Source organism: Pipistrellus kuhlii, unplaced genomic scaffold (assembly GCF_014108245.1).
Source record: "Pipistrellus kuhlii isolate mPipKuh1 unplaced genomic scaffold, mPipKuh1.p scaffold_m20_p_155, whole genome shotgun sequence".
NCBI lineage: Eukaryota > Metazoa > Chordata > Mammalia > Chiroptera > Vespertilionidae > Pipistrellus > Pipistrellus kuhlii.
Window position 1 is genome coordinate 48,709 of NW_023425466.1, and position 14,404 is coordinate 63,112.

Genomic DNA, 14,404 nt, shown 5'->3' on the forward strand with positions numbered 1-14,404 from the left:
GCTGGGGGCTGGGGACTGGGGGCAGGGTGCTGGGGGCTGGGACTGGGGGCTGGGGGCAGGGGGCAGGGGGCAGGGGGCTGGGGGCTGGGGCTGGGGGCTGGGGACTGGGGGCTGGGGGCAGGAGGCAGGGGGCTGGGGACTGGGGAGTGGGGACTGGGGGCAGGGTGCTGGGGGCTAGGGCTGGGGACTGGGGACGGGGCAGGGTGCTGGAGGCTGGGGGCTGGGGCTGGGCCCCGTGAGGAATCAGCAGTGCCCATGGCAGGCAAGTCACATGTGAGAGGGGGGAGTCTGCCCTCCATTCTCCTGACCCCAGACTTGGGAGAGGGGTCCCCACACTGGCCAATCCCCCAACACCGGTCGGGTGCCCTACAGTTCAATCGGCCTCGGACACCGTCCACCTGGAGTCGGCGGCCGAGGCCGCAGGTTGAGGACTGAGTCCCGCAGACGCCCTCCCCTCGCCGCCCCTGCAGACACAGACGGGAGTCCTGGCCTCCGGGGTCCCTGACCAGCGTGTTACAAACGGGAGTCCCCAGCCCCTCCTCAGCTCCAGTCCTTTGCCGGAACAGCTCCCAGACCTCCGAGAAGCAGCTTGCTTGCTGGACCACCGGTTTCTTATAAAAGCTGTGATTCAAGTGCAGGCTGTCCTCCAGCTTGCAGGGAGGGAGCTTCCTTCCCCCAAGTCTGGCCTGCACGTGTAGCTGGGGGTGGGGGTGGGGGGTTGGAGGTGGGGGTGGGAGGCGGGGGAGGGAGAGGAGAGGGGGTTCTTGCTCTCCTAGATTTCCCCCTTGCTGCCCCATTCCTACTGTTAAAGGAAAATACTGGATTTCTAACAATCTCATGTAAACCCACTTGGGTGGGGAAATTTGCACTCAGAGTCAGCATCCCAGCTCCCCCACCCCCACGCCCCAGGGTGCGGCTCCAGGGTGCCATCCACACAGAGTCCTGTCCCCCTCTCCCCCACACACACACACCCTCGTCCTCCGTTCTCAGTCCTTCTCCTGCATCTCCCTCCCTGTGGGACCTGTGGGCTGCTCCTGCAGCTGCCCTTAGCAGCCCAGCTTTGACCGCTACCATGTGACATCAGAATGAAATTCTCCTGAGCAGGAAGCAGGCCCATCCTAGGGAACAATGAGGCCTGCCGCCAGAAGCCCCAGTACCATGGTCTGGAGCGGGGGTTCATTTGAAATCGTGACCCCTGCCGCGAGGCCTCATTAAACAATCTGCTAGTTCCACAAAGAGCCCACGTGCTCACTAGAAGCAGGGGAGGACAAACCAGCCCATGGCCCCTACACAGCTTCGTTGATAGATAAATTACATAAATATAAAATTGATTTTTTTTATAGAGAGGAAGGGAGAGAGATAGAGAGCTAGAAACATCAATGAGAGAGAAACATTGACCAGCTGCCTCCTGCACACCCCCCACGGGGGATGTGCCCGCAACCAACATACATGCTCTTGACCGGAATCAAACCTGGGACCTTTCAGTCCGCAGGCCAACGCTCTATCCACTGAGCCAAACCAGTTTCGGCTTGATAAAGATTTTTATTGATTTCTTAGAGAAAGAGGGGATGGGGGAGAGAGAAAGGCCTGCTTATTGACACATTCATTGGATGATTCTTGTATGTGCCCTGACCGGGGATCAACCCACAACCTTGGCGTATTAGATGATGCTCTAAGGAACTGAGCCTCCGTGCTGGCCATGGGACTCGGAGGGACGTGAGGGGCCGTGTGCTGGGGTCTCCAGAAACCTCTCGTGTTCCTGACACAGGGGCGGCCTCGGTTGGTCACTGCCTTGAATGTGCTATCAGGTCTGTGGGTGCGACAGGCACTTAGCAAGGATAAGGGACAAGCTTGAGTCCCCAGAGCCACCGTACTCAGTGTGGCAATTCAGCAGTACAAGCACGGGTCCTCCGTGCCATGCTTGAGCATCTGCTAAAAACAGCACCCACCTACATGCCAGCTTCTGATCCCTGGAGACGGTACCCCCAGCTGAGCCGGGCCCCCAACATCCTTCCCACCCTCACGAACTGTGGAAACCAAGGCCTGTCACTCACCTGTCCATGGAAACCCATGTTCATTGCAGCCCTATTCCAGGTCAACAGGTGGAAGCAACCCAGGTGCTCATGGGCGGGTGAATGGCTGAGCAGATCATGGTATCTGCATACAAATGGAATGTTACTCGGCCATGAAAAGGAAGGGCATTTTGACACATGCTACAACATGGATGAACCTTGAAGACATCATGCTATGGGAAAAAGGCCAGTCACAGAAGGACCAATGCTGTATAATTCCATGTGTATGAAGTACCTGGAGTAGTCACAATCATAGAGACAGAAAGGGGAATGGTGGTGGCCAGGGGAAGGGAGGAATGGAGAGTTAGGGTTTAGTGGGTTCAGAGTTTCCCTTTTGCAAGATGAGAAAGTTCTGGAGATTGGTTGCACAACAATGTAAGTGCACTTAACACTACTTAATGCACACTTAGAAATAGTAACGCACCGTGGCCATAGCTCAGAGGTTGAGCATTGACCTATGAACCAGGAGGTCATGGTTCGATTCCAGGTCAGGGCACATGCGGGGTTGCGGGCTCGGTCCCCAGTGTGGGACATGCAGGAGGCAGCGGATCGATGATTCTCTCCCATCATTGATGTTTCTGCCTTTCTCACTCTCCCTTCCTCTCTGAAATCAATAGAAATATATTTTAAAAAGAAAAGAAATCCATACAATGGTAAATTTTATGTTACCACATAAAATTGTTTTTGCCACAATAAAAATAAAGATGAATTACCTGGAAATCCTTCCAGCTTTAGAGCAAAATGACCACCAGGAGGCGCAGTGCACCCTTCCTATGTCATTTCAATGGTAGTTTCTAGTGGGGGGCGGGGGGGAGACACCAAGGTCCCTGAGAAAGTTAGATCTCCTCTCCCCCTCTCTCCCACTTGCCTCCTCACCCCCTCTCCCTCCCTTCCTCTCCATTCCTTCTTCTCTCCCTCTCTCTTCTCTCACCCTGTCTCCAAGTTGTTCCAGATTTGCTCAGCACTCCGGAGACATCCCTGTCCCTCCCCGCTCTGAGCCCCGTTTTCCCTCTGGGTCCCTGCCTTCTGTTAGAGACACAGCAGTCCTGGATGTTGGGTGCCCACCCGCCCAGCTGCCCCCAGGCCTCCAGATGACCCAGGCGCTGGAGAAGAGGACTCCCCTGCCCCAGGGTACCCAAGATGAGGGCAGGTCACACTGGAAATGGGCCACACACCTCCTATCCCAGGACCAACGGCGCCAAAGGATTTTCTGGTTCGGCTGCTCCCTGAGCATGTCACAACCTCTGCGGGGTCAGTTTCCTCATCTGGGAAATCTGTCCCAACACCTGAGAGGACTGAAATTGCTTCATAAAGTCCCCCAAGCCCAGCCGGCGTGGTTTAGTAGTCGATCTATGAACCAGGAGGACTGGGTTCGATTCCTGGTCAGGACACATGCCTGGGTTGCAGGCTTGATCCCTAATAGGGGGCATCCAAGAGACAGCCGATCAATGATTCTCATGGTTGATGTTTCTGTCTCTCTCCCCCTCTCCCTTCCTCTCTGAAACCAATAAAGATATATTTCAGAAATAAATCTTAAATATGATGCCTAGAAAGCACTCCGTGAATGGGCTGGTTCCCATCCCACAACCACATCAGGGCTGGCCTGGGTCGCCGCCCATCGCCCAGGGGTGGTCCCCGGGCGCAGCGCCTGCTCTCCACTTTGCATCTTCTCCTGAGAAGCCCGCACCAGAGCGAGGACATCACTGCGAGCGTCACTCACATGCCGCTGAGCTGATGGCGATCGGCCCCGGATCTGATGTGGAGCTCGGTCACCCGGGAACGTGGCCGGGTCACCTTCTCCCTCCTTGTCAGTGTGATTCCATCGTACTGACGACGTACTAACATCATGGCTGCGAGGAAGCAAGACGAAAACACTCAGAAGAGAAAACCCCAGGGTCACATGGAAATTTAGCAGGAAGTTGCCAAGAAGAACCCAAGATTCTTTTTCTAGGGATTTATTACATACACTTTTTTTTTTTTTTTTAACTTCGCGATTGAGTGTTTGTCCCATTGCCTGGCACACGATGGGTACGTGACACCCGATAACCATCACATACAGAGCCCCAGGCACAGGGTACACGATGGATAAGACTCAGGTCCTGGTGTCCTGGTGTCTCATGCCAGCAGGGGCAGCACTGAAGTGGCTAACGGTGGTACGGTGTGTCCGATCCAGGCAAGGGGAAAGGAGGAGAAGGGAAAATGGGATGAGTTCAGGGAAGGCTTCCCGGAGGCAGTGGCATTGACTCAACCCTGAAATGGCATTCTACGGTCTGCTGTCTTGGGTTCTTCTTGGCAACTTCCTGCTAAATTTCCATGTGACCCTGGGGTCCCCCATCCCCTTCTCTAACATAAGGTGGTTGAGCGTCACAGCCTCCTTTAAGAAGAACCTCTGGCTGAAACCGGTTTGGCTCAGTGGATAGAGCGTCGGCCTGTGGACTGGAGGGTCCCAGGTTCGATTCCAGTCAAGGGCACGTACCTTGGTTGTGGGCACATCCCGAGGGGGGGGGGTGTTTCAGGAGACAGCTGATCGATGCTTCTCTCTCATCAATGTTTCTAACTATCTCCCTCTCCCTTCCTCTCTGTAAAAATCAATAAAATATATTAAAAGAAGAAGAAGAAGAACCTCTGAAAGACAGAGCCCATCTTCCCAGAAAAATGCACAGACATGTCTGTGTGTAAGGGGGGCAGAGGCCTTCACAGACCCCCTGAAAGCCATCGGGGGAGCCCAAGCTAACATCCCAGAGCTCAGGGGTCCTGGAGAGCCTTATCCCTGCAGCGCTGGCCCTGCCCCCCGACAGAACCTCTCTCTCTCTCTCTCTCCCTCTCTCTCTCTCTCTCTCTCTCTCTCTCTCTCTCTCTCTCTCTCTCTCTCTCTCTCTCTCTCGACTTCGCAGGCCCAAACAAGCAGCAGCGTTGACCCAGTCTGGAAGAGCCCATCAGGCACGGGGCTGCAGACAGAGCAGGGGCCTGGGGAGGGCCGGTCACGCCGGCTGGCTGGCTGGGGAACCGGAGTTCAGGTTCTGGGAAAGCACCCCCCCCCACTCCCCACCCCCCACCCCCAGCAGCCTGCCCGTGACCTCCACTAGTTCATCGCCATCTGCCCTGCGGGAGGAAGGGGAGCGTGGGCTGCCCTGGGCAGGCTCCCTCACAGGCCACTGACCCCCATCTGCTGCCCAGACCGGAGTTCCCGGATGCATCCTTCATCTCCCCTAATCCAAACAACCGCCGGCCCCCGGGGGCCACCCCCCCAGCCGATGTGTGTCCTCAGCTGCATCCAGCGTGCCAGAGGAGGGGGGAGGGGGGAGGCCATCCCATCCTCACTGGAGCCGCTGCCGTCACCTGACACCTGCATCCCTTCCCAGCCAGCCAACCCTCACCCCGCATTTATTGAGCACCTAGTGTTTGCAAGCAACTGCGAATGAGATGAGGAGGGCTTGCCCTTGTCTCCTCCCTCCGAAAGTCTCTGCCTCCAGGCCTGGGTCCCCCGCCACACCCCCTGCTGCTACCCCACTCACCTGGAGCAGGTGTGGGTGTCGGGGACGTGAGCTCTGGGCTGGCGAATTGGGTTCCGGGAGAATCTGCTCTGGGTTGGTGTTTGGGCACTGCTCTCAGCTGCTGTGTGACCCCGGGCCTGTTTCTGACCCTCTCTGGGCCTCCGTGTCCCTCTGTGCACACTTCCGATTCCGTGATTCCTCCGTTCCGCTCAGAAACGGGCCCCACCTCACTCCCCGCCCCCAGAATGATTGAAGAGAAGAATGCTCCTCTAGGATGGTATTTAGATCCTTCTTTAGACAATAAGAAGGATCTTATTCATTCAGCCAAGCACTTACTGAGCACCTAGTCTATGCCAGGCCCCGGGCTGGGCAACGGGAATGTCAGGATGACCGAGTTGCAAGCAGGCAACCCACCCACCGGCCCCTCACCCCATGCCGGGCGCCTGCCCGGGGGTGAGGGGACCTCCTGGGTCCCCCGCGGGCCTAGCTGGGGTGTAGGGCGCCCCAGGGACTGTGTGTGAGCCTCAGGGCTGCGATCTGTCTCCTCCCCTTCCTCCTCCGCCCCCTCCTCCCCCCTCCCCGCCCCTGTGCGCGGCGCGGCCGCCTCCCACCCGCGGGATCCCGGCGGCGGCACCGGCTCCCGCGTCCGTCCCTCTGGCGGCGGCGGAGTCTGTCTGCGGGTGGAGAGGGCGGAGGCGGCGCCGCGGCTCCTCCCGCTTCGGAGGCGGCGGCGCTGAGCGCGATCGGAGGCCGAGACGAGGCCGAGGGAGGCGGTGAGCGCGGGGTGCGGGACCCCACCCCTGACTCCTGCGGCCCGCACGCGCTTTGGGGGGGCTGGGCTGGGGCGGGGGGGGGGGGCTGGGCTGGGGCGGGGGGCTCTCACCCCCAGGCCGGGAGCCAGGACGACCCAACCCCGGCCTCCCCTCTCCCAGGACGCGACCCTCGAGGGGCCTGGGCCGGCCTGCAGCGCCCGCATCCCCGCGCCCCGCATCCCCGCGCCCCGCATCCCCGCGCCCCGCATCCGGGCAGGGGGAGGAGCGCACGGGGGGGAGGAAGGGGGGGCTGGAGAGGGGGCTTCGCAGGCCAGAGTCCCCGAAAACCCTGCCCCGGCCGCCGCCCTGCCTTCAGCCCGCCCCTGGGGACCCCGGGCGGGGACCCCTTTCCCCCCTCGCTGCCCACCCTCACCGGCTCCCCATTGTTCTCGGGCGGTGATCGCTCGCGCTCGGGGGAAGGCAGAGGGGAGAGGGGGTGCCGCGCTCTCTTCTTAAAGGGCCCTCTCCTCCTGGTCTCTCTCCCCGAAGGTCGCGAGCACGAGTGGGGTGGGGCGTGCCCGCGCCCCCGCCCCCTGGGCCCTGCGCGCAGCTCGGGAGCCGCAGCGGAAGGTGGCTGTGAACACGCCGCCTCCCCCTCCTCTCCATCCTCGTGGATTCTTCAGCCGCTCAGGCCTTCCAGGACGCGTGGAGCGGGCCCCGGAGACAGGGACACCCCTGCCAGCAGGAGCCGTCGGTGGGGCGGCCCGGAGGAGGCCAGCGGCCCTGCGGGGCCGGGCTGGGGCCGGGGACGCAGCCGGGAGCGCAGAGGGCTGGCGGGCGCCGCGGAGAGCGGCCGACTGGGCCCCGCCTGCCCTGGGGGCAGGCCCTGGGCCGACCGACCGGGAAGGAGGACAGACCAGCTGGCGAGAGGCTAGACCTGGAGCAGGGGCGGCTGCCTCTCTCCCGTGGCTGAGCCGAGGGATCCAAGGAATTTAGAGCAACAGCATTTGTCATAAGAAGGACACTTGCTGTCACTGATTCAGGCTGCGTGGACCTGGAGAGACTTCCCACACGCCTGTGACCGAGGCCCCGGGGCCTCCCGGAGGACAGGCCGTGGGCCCGGAGGCCACCCAGGCCCGGCCGCCTCCCTGGGGAGAGGGGAAGTCCCCACCTGCTCCCCGGCCGGCCCAGGCCTCGGGCCGTCCCCTCGGGGTCCTGGCCCCCGAGGCGGCAGCAGCCATGTCCCGGCCGGGCCAGGGCATGCTGATGCCGGTGAGCGGGCTGGGCTTCCCGCCGCAGAACGTGGCCCGCGTGGTGGTGTGGGAGTGGCTGAACGAGCACAGCCGCTGGCGGCCCTACTCGGCCACCGTGTGCCACCACATCGAGAACGTGCTCAAGGAGGACTCCCGCGGCTCCGTGGTCCTGGGCCAGGTGGACGCCCAGCTGGTGCCCTACGTCATCGACCTGCAGTCCATGCACCAGTTCCGTCAGGACACGGGTGAGCTGATGGCACCCCACCCACCCCACCCCACCCGAGGGCCAGGCAGAGCCACTAACGCCACCAGCATCCCTCCCTCCCTCACACCACCTCTCCTGGGGAGATGCCGAAATCCCCCAGCATCCCTCAGGAGGGAGCCTGGGGCTTCAGGAAGGCCAGTCTGTTGATCCAACCTCCACCTCCTCGGCCCCTCCCCCCCCCCCCCCCCCCGTCTTTCCCCCACCCTTGTCTTCACCCCCAAAAAAAGGGACAGCCTGGCCTCGTCCAGGGTAAGCATTCAGTCCCGATCCAGCCTCTCAGTTGCGGGGCCTTGGGCGAGTTACATCATCCCCTCTCCGGGGGCTCAGTTTCCTCATCTGTAAAATGGGTCCATAGCTCTCACGGCTGCGTGAGGATGGAACGAACCTGGGCTCGCTGAGCATAGAACGTAGGACGCTGGCACTCCATTATCGCCACATACTTCCTCACTGGGTTCTTTCCCATCGCGGGCGGTTCCGCCTCACGATTGCGTTTAGTATCAGCCGTCCTCCCATTTTACAGAGGAGGCAACTGAGGCTCACAGAGGCAGCTAAGGGGTTTGAACTCAGAGCTGGGACTCAGGCCCAGGCCACTGACTCCCACAGCGGGAGCTCTGAGCGGGTGCCCCGTACCGGCTCCCCGTGTGTGGGGGGTGTCGGGATGGTAGGATGCTGGTGGCATTGGTGGGGGGCGGGGCCGTAGAGACGGAGGAGGTAGAGTTGGTGGTGGGAGTAGTGACTGTGGTGTTGACGGCTGTGCTGGTGGTTGTCTGGGGGTCGGTGAGATGGGGTGATTATTGATGGAGAGAGTGAGGCTGGTGGCAGTCTTGGCAATGGTGTGAGAGGTGACAACAGTTCCGGAGACGTGCCATCACCGCGGCCAGGTGGTCTCTGTGCCAAGCGGGTGGACAGTGCGGGGTGGGGAGGTCCGGCCTTCTGGGGGGGCTGCCGGCAAATCCTTCCTTGTCCTGTTTGACCCCGAGGGCCAGCAAGTGGGGGTTCGGGGGCTTTCCGGGGGACCCCTGGGTGGCAGAACCACATGGGACAGGCAGGAGGACACGTCCCTTCTCTCGAGAGCTGTGCCGTCCCCACACGGCAGCCACGAGCCCCGGGTGGCTATTGAAGCTCCCGTGAGATAAAGTTAAACACAATTTAAAATTCAGTCCCGCGGTCCTGCTAGCCACGAGCAAGTGCTTGGTAGCCACCTGCGGGACAGGGAGATCAGAACAGGCCATCATCGCTACAGGCTGGGGGCCACCTGCCCTAGAACACAGCACGGGCCTCGCCGGTGGTCTCTGAGGGTGGAAGCCAGGTGTGCCCACGACAGATTGTTTATGGACGTGACCTCTCAGAACATCCTGATCCCCATAACCCCCGGCACTGACGGCGGGTCCCGGTGTGCGAGCTTCCATTCCCGCCGCCATGTGACCGTGTATTCATGTCCCACTGTGTGTCCGACCCTGCGCGGGGCACTGGGCCATGGCGAGGAGCCGGCCCTGAGCAGAGGGTCGCCACGGGGCCGCGGCTGGAGGTCCCGGTGGAGCAGGGGTAGTCGGGGAGCAAACACACACGTAATCTCACAGATAATCGGCTGCAGGCCTGCGAACATGAGATAAACCTGGTCTCGGGAGAGGTGGGGGGATGTCACGGAAGGCTCACTGAGGAAGGGAGTTAGAAGAGTGAGGGAAGGGCGCCGTGTTCCGGGCAGGGGGGACGTGCAAAGGCCCTGTGGTAGGAAGGAGAGGACGTTCAAACCCGCTGCGTTTGGTGCCGTGCTGGTGGGGAAGGCGACACAGGATGAGGTGGGAGCCCGGCCTGGACGGCCAGGAGAAGGACTTTAAATGTTTGGAGCAAATCACCGTCGCATCCTCGGGCCCATTCTTCCCGAGGCCGGTGCCGCCGAGGGAAGCAGGAAGTGCCGCACGCTCTGGTTCCTCCCGGAGGCCGAGGTCGCCCACAGGAGGTGGCTTTTCTCGCCGCGGCTCCGAGTTCGGTGTTTCCTGCAGGTTCAGAGCTGGATGGAACCAGGGTCTGGTGTGGGGACTTGGGTTCCTTAGAACAGGGCTAGTCCCACCCAAGGCCGCCGAGCTGGCCAGTTTGGCTTTGATTCCGCCCTCCCCCCATGTTGGGGCCCTTTTCTCTTCACAGCACCCCCACTTGGGATCCTCGCTCCTCCACCCCTCCCCCTTCAGCAGGCCCTTCCTCCCCGCCGCAACCCTGCCGCACCCCCGCCACACCCCCGCCCGGAACGGCTCACTCCGCGCCTGCCCCTGTTTGCCGGAAAAGAGAAAAAAGCCCTCATCCCTCCCTCCGCGGGCTCCTGGGAGCCTGCCCAGACCCAGCGAGGGCGAAGACTGGGAACCCTGGGGGCGGGTGGGGGACCTCGAAAGCCGGGCAAACTGCTAGAGGGAGGGGCGCGGCGCGTCCCCACCGGACGTGTCTTAGTGTGTGTGCGCCCCACTTCTCCCGGGACATCCTGTCCTCATGGCTAATGGTCCAGGGGAGACCCTCAGGCAGATGTCCTCGCCTCTCCAGGCCTCAGTTTCCACATCTGTGACATGGGCAGCAGCTTTTCGAGGAAGGTCGTTGGCTTGATGGAAAGAACCAAACCTGTTGTTTTATCCCACAAACCTTGACTAATCACCTACCATGTGCCTCACGTGTGCTAAATATTATAGACGCACAGGAGGACGAGTGGCAGATCCTAAATCTTAAAATGGTTCTCCCTTCTCTTCCCTTCTCCCTCTTCTCTCTCTCTCTCTCTCTCTCTCTCTCTCTCCCTCCCTCCCTCCCTCCCTCCCTCCCTCCCTCCCTCTCTCCCTCTCCCCACAAAACAGTATAAAGTTGTAAAACCCAAAGCTTGCATATATGTACTGAGATAGACACAGCTATCTAGATCTTGTCATTGTAAAATTCTCGACGCGTCCCTTGAGGCTGAACTTGAACTTGGGGGATGCAGCGGAGCTGCCCAGCCTTGCTGGTGCCCTAGCATCGGAGCCAGCAGGCTTCCCAGGAAAGTCAGACAGGACACAGTTTGGCCTGTGTGGGCCCCACGGTCTCTGCCGAACCAGCTCCTCTCACCGTGGTGGCGTAGGAGTAGCCGGGGACGGCGTGTCAGTGAATGAACTTGGCCAAGTTCTCACACTCGCCCGTGGGCTGCACAAAAGCAGGCGGAAGGCCGTGGTCTGGGGTGGTGTGTGCCAACCTCTGCCCATTGTGTTCTTATCCCGCAAGTGGGGCAAGCCAGGGCCGGGGCCACAGCTCGCCCGGCACGGCGTGTGCCGAGAGGCACGCCTGTGGTGTGTACCAGGGTAGGCGCCCGTGTGTGTGTGTGTGTGTGTGTGTGTGTGTGTGTGCGACAGCACTGGCCCTCATGAACGCCGCCAGGAAAGGAAGTCCAGGTGACGGGCTCGGGCTGCAGGCCGGGGCTGCTGTTTGTTCAGCCGGCGCCCCCTCACCCCTCCCTCATGGGCGGCTGCCATCGCTCCCCACGGCTTGTGAGGTTCCCTTTGAAGCCTGGCGGGTCCATGTGGCGGGGAATGCAGTGACCTTGGGCCACATCACACACACACACACACACACACACACACACACACCGAGAGGCCACAGCTTCCCTCCCCCGGAGCCTGGGTTTCCACGTGGTCCCCACAGCTGGACAGCGATGTGACTTAGCCGCTTTCCGGCAATTCCCGGTTCCTCCCTGGGCTCCCGTGGCGGGGGCAGGGCGGAGGGGCACTGTTCTGACTGTGGTGTCTCCCCCCCTCCCCCCCTCTGCAGCTGGGGGACGGATGGCAGCCTTCTGCCCATTCTGTAGCTGGGACAGCGGAGGCCGGGGGAGGCCAGGCTGGGGACCATCCACAGCTGCTGTCCCCGAGGTTCACAGCACGGCTGTCCCTGCGCCCCAGCTGCTGGGCTGGAGTCACAGGTGGCCCCTGGCTTCCACGTCTCCCAGGCTGACTGCATCCCTTGGGTGGGGGACCTGGGCTCCACGCAGGCCCGGTCCCCGCCTCGATGGGCACATCTGTCTGGAGACGCCTCAGGCTGTTGGAGGCTGGGGGAGCTGGGGGGGGGCGGGGGGGGGGGGAAGCGCCCAGAGGGAGGAGCAGTCATCACCAGGGAGAACGCTGCCAGAATGTAGACTCCTCCCAGGCAGGTTATTGCACAGGCAGAACACAGAGGCTCAGAGAGGGTGAGTAACCTGCCCAAGGTCACACAGCCCAGCCACCCCACGCTGGAGCCAAGCCTTCCAAACCGTTCTCAGGGGTAATGAGCAAGGTGACCTTCAGTGCTGGGCTGAGAAAGGCCCCTCTCCCCTCCCTGCTGGAGAGCTGAGTTGGGATCTGTTCTCGGGGGTTCTACCAAGTCAGGAACAGCCTGTGCAACCCAGAGGCCTCCGGGGCCGGTTCCCTCACTGCAGGACCCTGTGGGGCCCTCTCCCAGCCACGCACAGAGGCCCAGGGCGCTGGGCCTGACATCAGGGCGAGAGGGCTGTGCATGTTTGGGTGGGGAGGCGTCTGTCCACACGTGGGTGTCTTTCACTCCACCTGTCACACTGCCTCCATTTCCACCATCGCAGGGCCTTTCCCCCCGTCCCGCACCCCAACCTTTGGCCTCTGGCTGCTTATCTGCCTCCAGAGTCTCTTCTTTTTTATTTCAACCCCCAACTAATTCTTTTTTTTTAAATATTTTTTATTGATTTTTTACAGAGGGGAAGACAGAGGGATAGAGAGCTAGAAACATCAATGAGAGAGAAATATTGATCAGCTGCCTCCTGCACGTCCCCCACTGGGGATGTGCCCGCAACCAAGGTACATACCCATGACCGGAATCGAACCCGGGACCTTTCAGTCCCCAGGCCGACACTCTATCCACTGAGCCAAACTGGTTTCGGCTCCAGAGTCTTTTCTGACACCATCCGTCCATCCTCACTTCTGTTTACAGTCAGAGGTGCCTGCTCGGTGCCGGGACCCTGGGCGGGGTCCCGGGGACCCCTGCATGATGGATGGAGGAGCCCGGTGAGGCGAAGGCAGAGATGGTGATGGGAATATAGCAGCTGAGCCCTCTGACCGGGAGGCCACAGGGAGAGATCCTGGCCGGCTGTGTGACCACGGGCAACCCCTCCACCTCTCGGAGCCTCGGTTCCTTGCCCTGAAATGGGAACAGGAATAGGCCCCGCCTGTGAGGGCCATCGGGAGGACTAATGAGGCGATATGGGTAACCACATAATTGGCACTCCCACTCGAGAAGGGAAAATGTACGTGCCTCGTAGGAGAGGTCCCTTGGCGGGTGGTGGGGGAAGCGTGTGCCTGAGGCCCCCGAGAGGGAGGACTTCCTGGAGGGGGAGTCCTCGGAAGGCCTGTAGGGTTTGAGGAACCCTTTGAGGCGGAGGGGACGGCGTCAGCAAGATCCTGGAGCAGGCCCGGGGCCGGGTGGGAAGGGAAGCTATGACAGAGAGAGGAGGAGGAGGGGGGTGGAAGGGAGGCCTCGTGGGTCCCCTGGGGCCGGGTTGGGCTGCCGGCTGCTGCTTTTTAGTGGTCAGGCCCCAGGGGACCCGGAGCCACGCTGCAGCACCAGCCTGTTAATTACGGGCCCTCAGAGGCCGCAGCTGGAGCAGAGCAGGCAGGCACTTCTGACAGCCCGCGGGCTCTCTCCCCCGCCGGCGGGCATCGCCCCACTTGTCACATAGCGAGGCTGAGGCGCAGGGAGAGCCACCGGCCCGAGCAAGGTAGAGGTGGGCTGGAGATTCAGATCCAGGTCTGCAGGGCCCACCCCGCCAGCCCCAGCACCTTGGACAGCGCCGTCAGGGCTCTGCCCGCTCCGCTCCTGCAGGGTTAGGGGTGAGGGATCCTGGGTCAGACCCTCCTCCCCTCACATTTCTGTCCCCCTTCTCCCCGCTCCATCCCCTCCTGCTCTCCCCCGGCCCTCCAGCCTCAGGGGTCTAAGGGAGCTGTAGGGTCTGACCTAGAGACAAGGGAGGTGCTAAGAGCTGTGATGGGAGGTGGGGGTTGGAGTAGGGAGTGATGGGGAAGGTGAGGAGAGCTGGCTGGTGGGGGGGGGGGGGCGTTGAGAGGCCACGGGCTGTGATTGGAGCTATTCGCGGTCAGGTGGGGGGAGGGGGCGCGAAGGAGTGGGTCAGATGGGGAGGGTAGTGACGGGAGAGGTGGCGGGGATGCCGTGAGGCTGCGGCCGAGGGCGGAGGAGAGGGTGAGCATGTAGGGGAGGTGACGGAGGATGTGGTGAGCAGGTGGTGAGGAGGGGCCGGCGTGGGAAGGGGGAGGGCAGAGCTGGTCCCAGGGGAGGTGCCCACTCAGGATGTGGACCACAGGTCCCCAGCTGTCAGGGTGCGAAGGTGCCCAGAGCCCTCCAGGCCTCCCTCCCCCACATCTGTGTCTTCCTCCTTCCTCTCATGCCTTCATCGCGCTCCGAGGGAACCGCTTCCCGGGACAGCTGCCCTCCTTCCCCCGATTCCATCCAGCCTCCCAGCTGCCCCGGACCGATACCAGCCAAGAACATGGGGCCCGGGATCTGGAACTGTCTGCCTCAGGGAGCCTCGCTGGTGAGGCCCGGACTC

At 61.8% G+C, this 14,404-nt stretch overlaps 1 protein-coding gene and 1 long non-coding RNA gene across 2 annotated transcripts in view; one reads left to right on the forward strand and one right to left on the reverse strand.

The window, feature by feature from the left end:
• Positions 1-1,533: 1,533 nt before the first annotated feature.
• LOC123652424 lies at positions 1,534-4,508 on the reverse strand. Its single transcript, XR_006741768.1, has 3 exons — positions 3,793-4,508; positions 2,055-2,157; positions 1,534-1,810 (listed from the first exon to the last, which is right to left on the reverse strand). It is a non-coding gene; the product is annotated as an uncharacterized LOC123652424 (long non-coding RNA).
• Positions 4,509-6,209: 1,701 nt separating this feature from the next.
• Positions 6,210-14,404, forward strand: part of DTX1 (deltex E3 ubiquitin ligase 1) — a 36,894-nt gene continuing 28,699 nt past the window's right edge. Inside the window, exons 1-2 of the mRNA XM_036439459.2 lie at positions 6,210-6,339; positions 6,868-7,816. Of these exons, the coding sequence (XP_036295352.1) occupies positions 7,558-7,816 (259 nt within the window). The 5' untranslated portion in view covers positions 6,210-6,339; positions 6,868-7,557. The remainder of the gene's footprint in view (positions 6,340-6,867; positions 7,817-14,404) is intronic.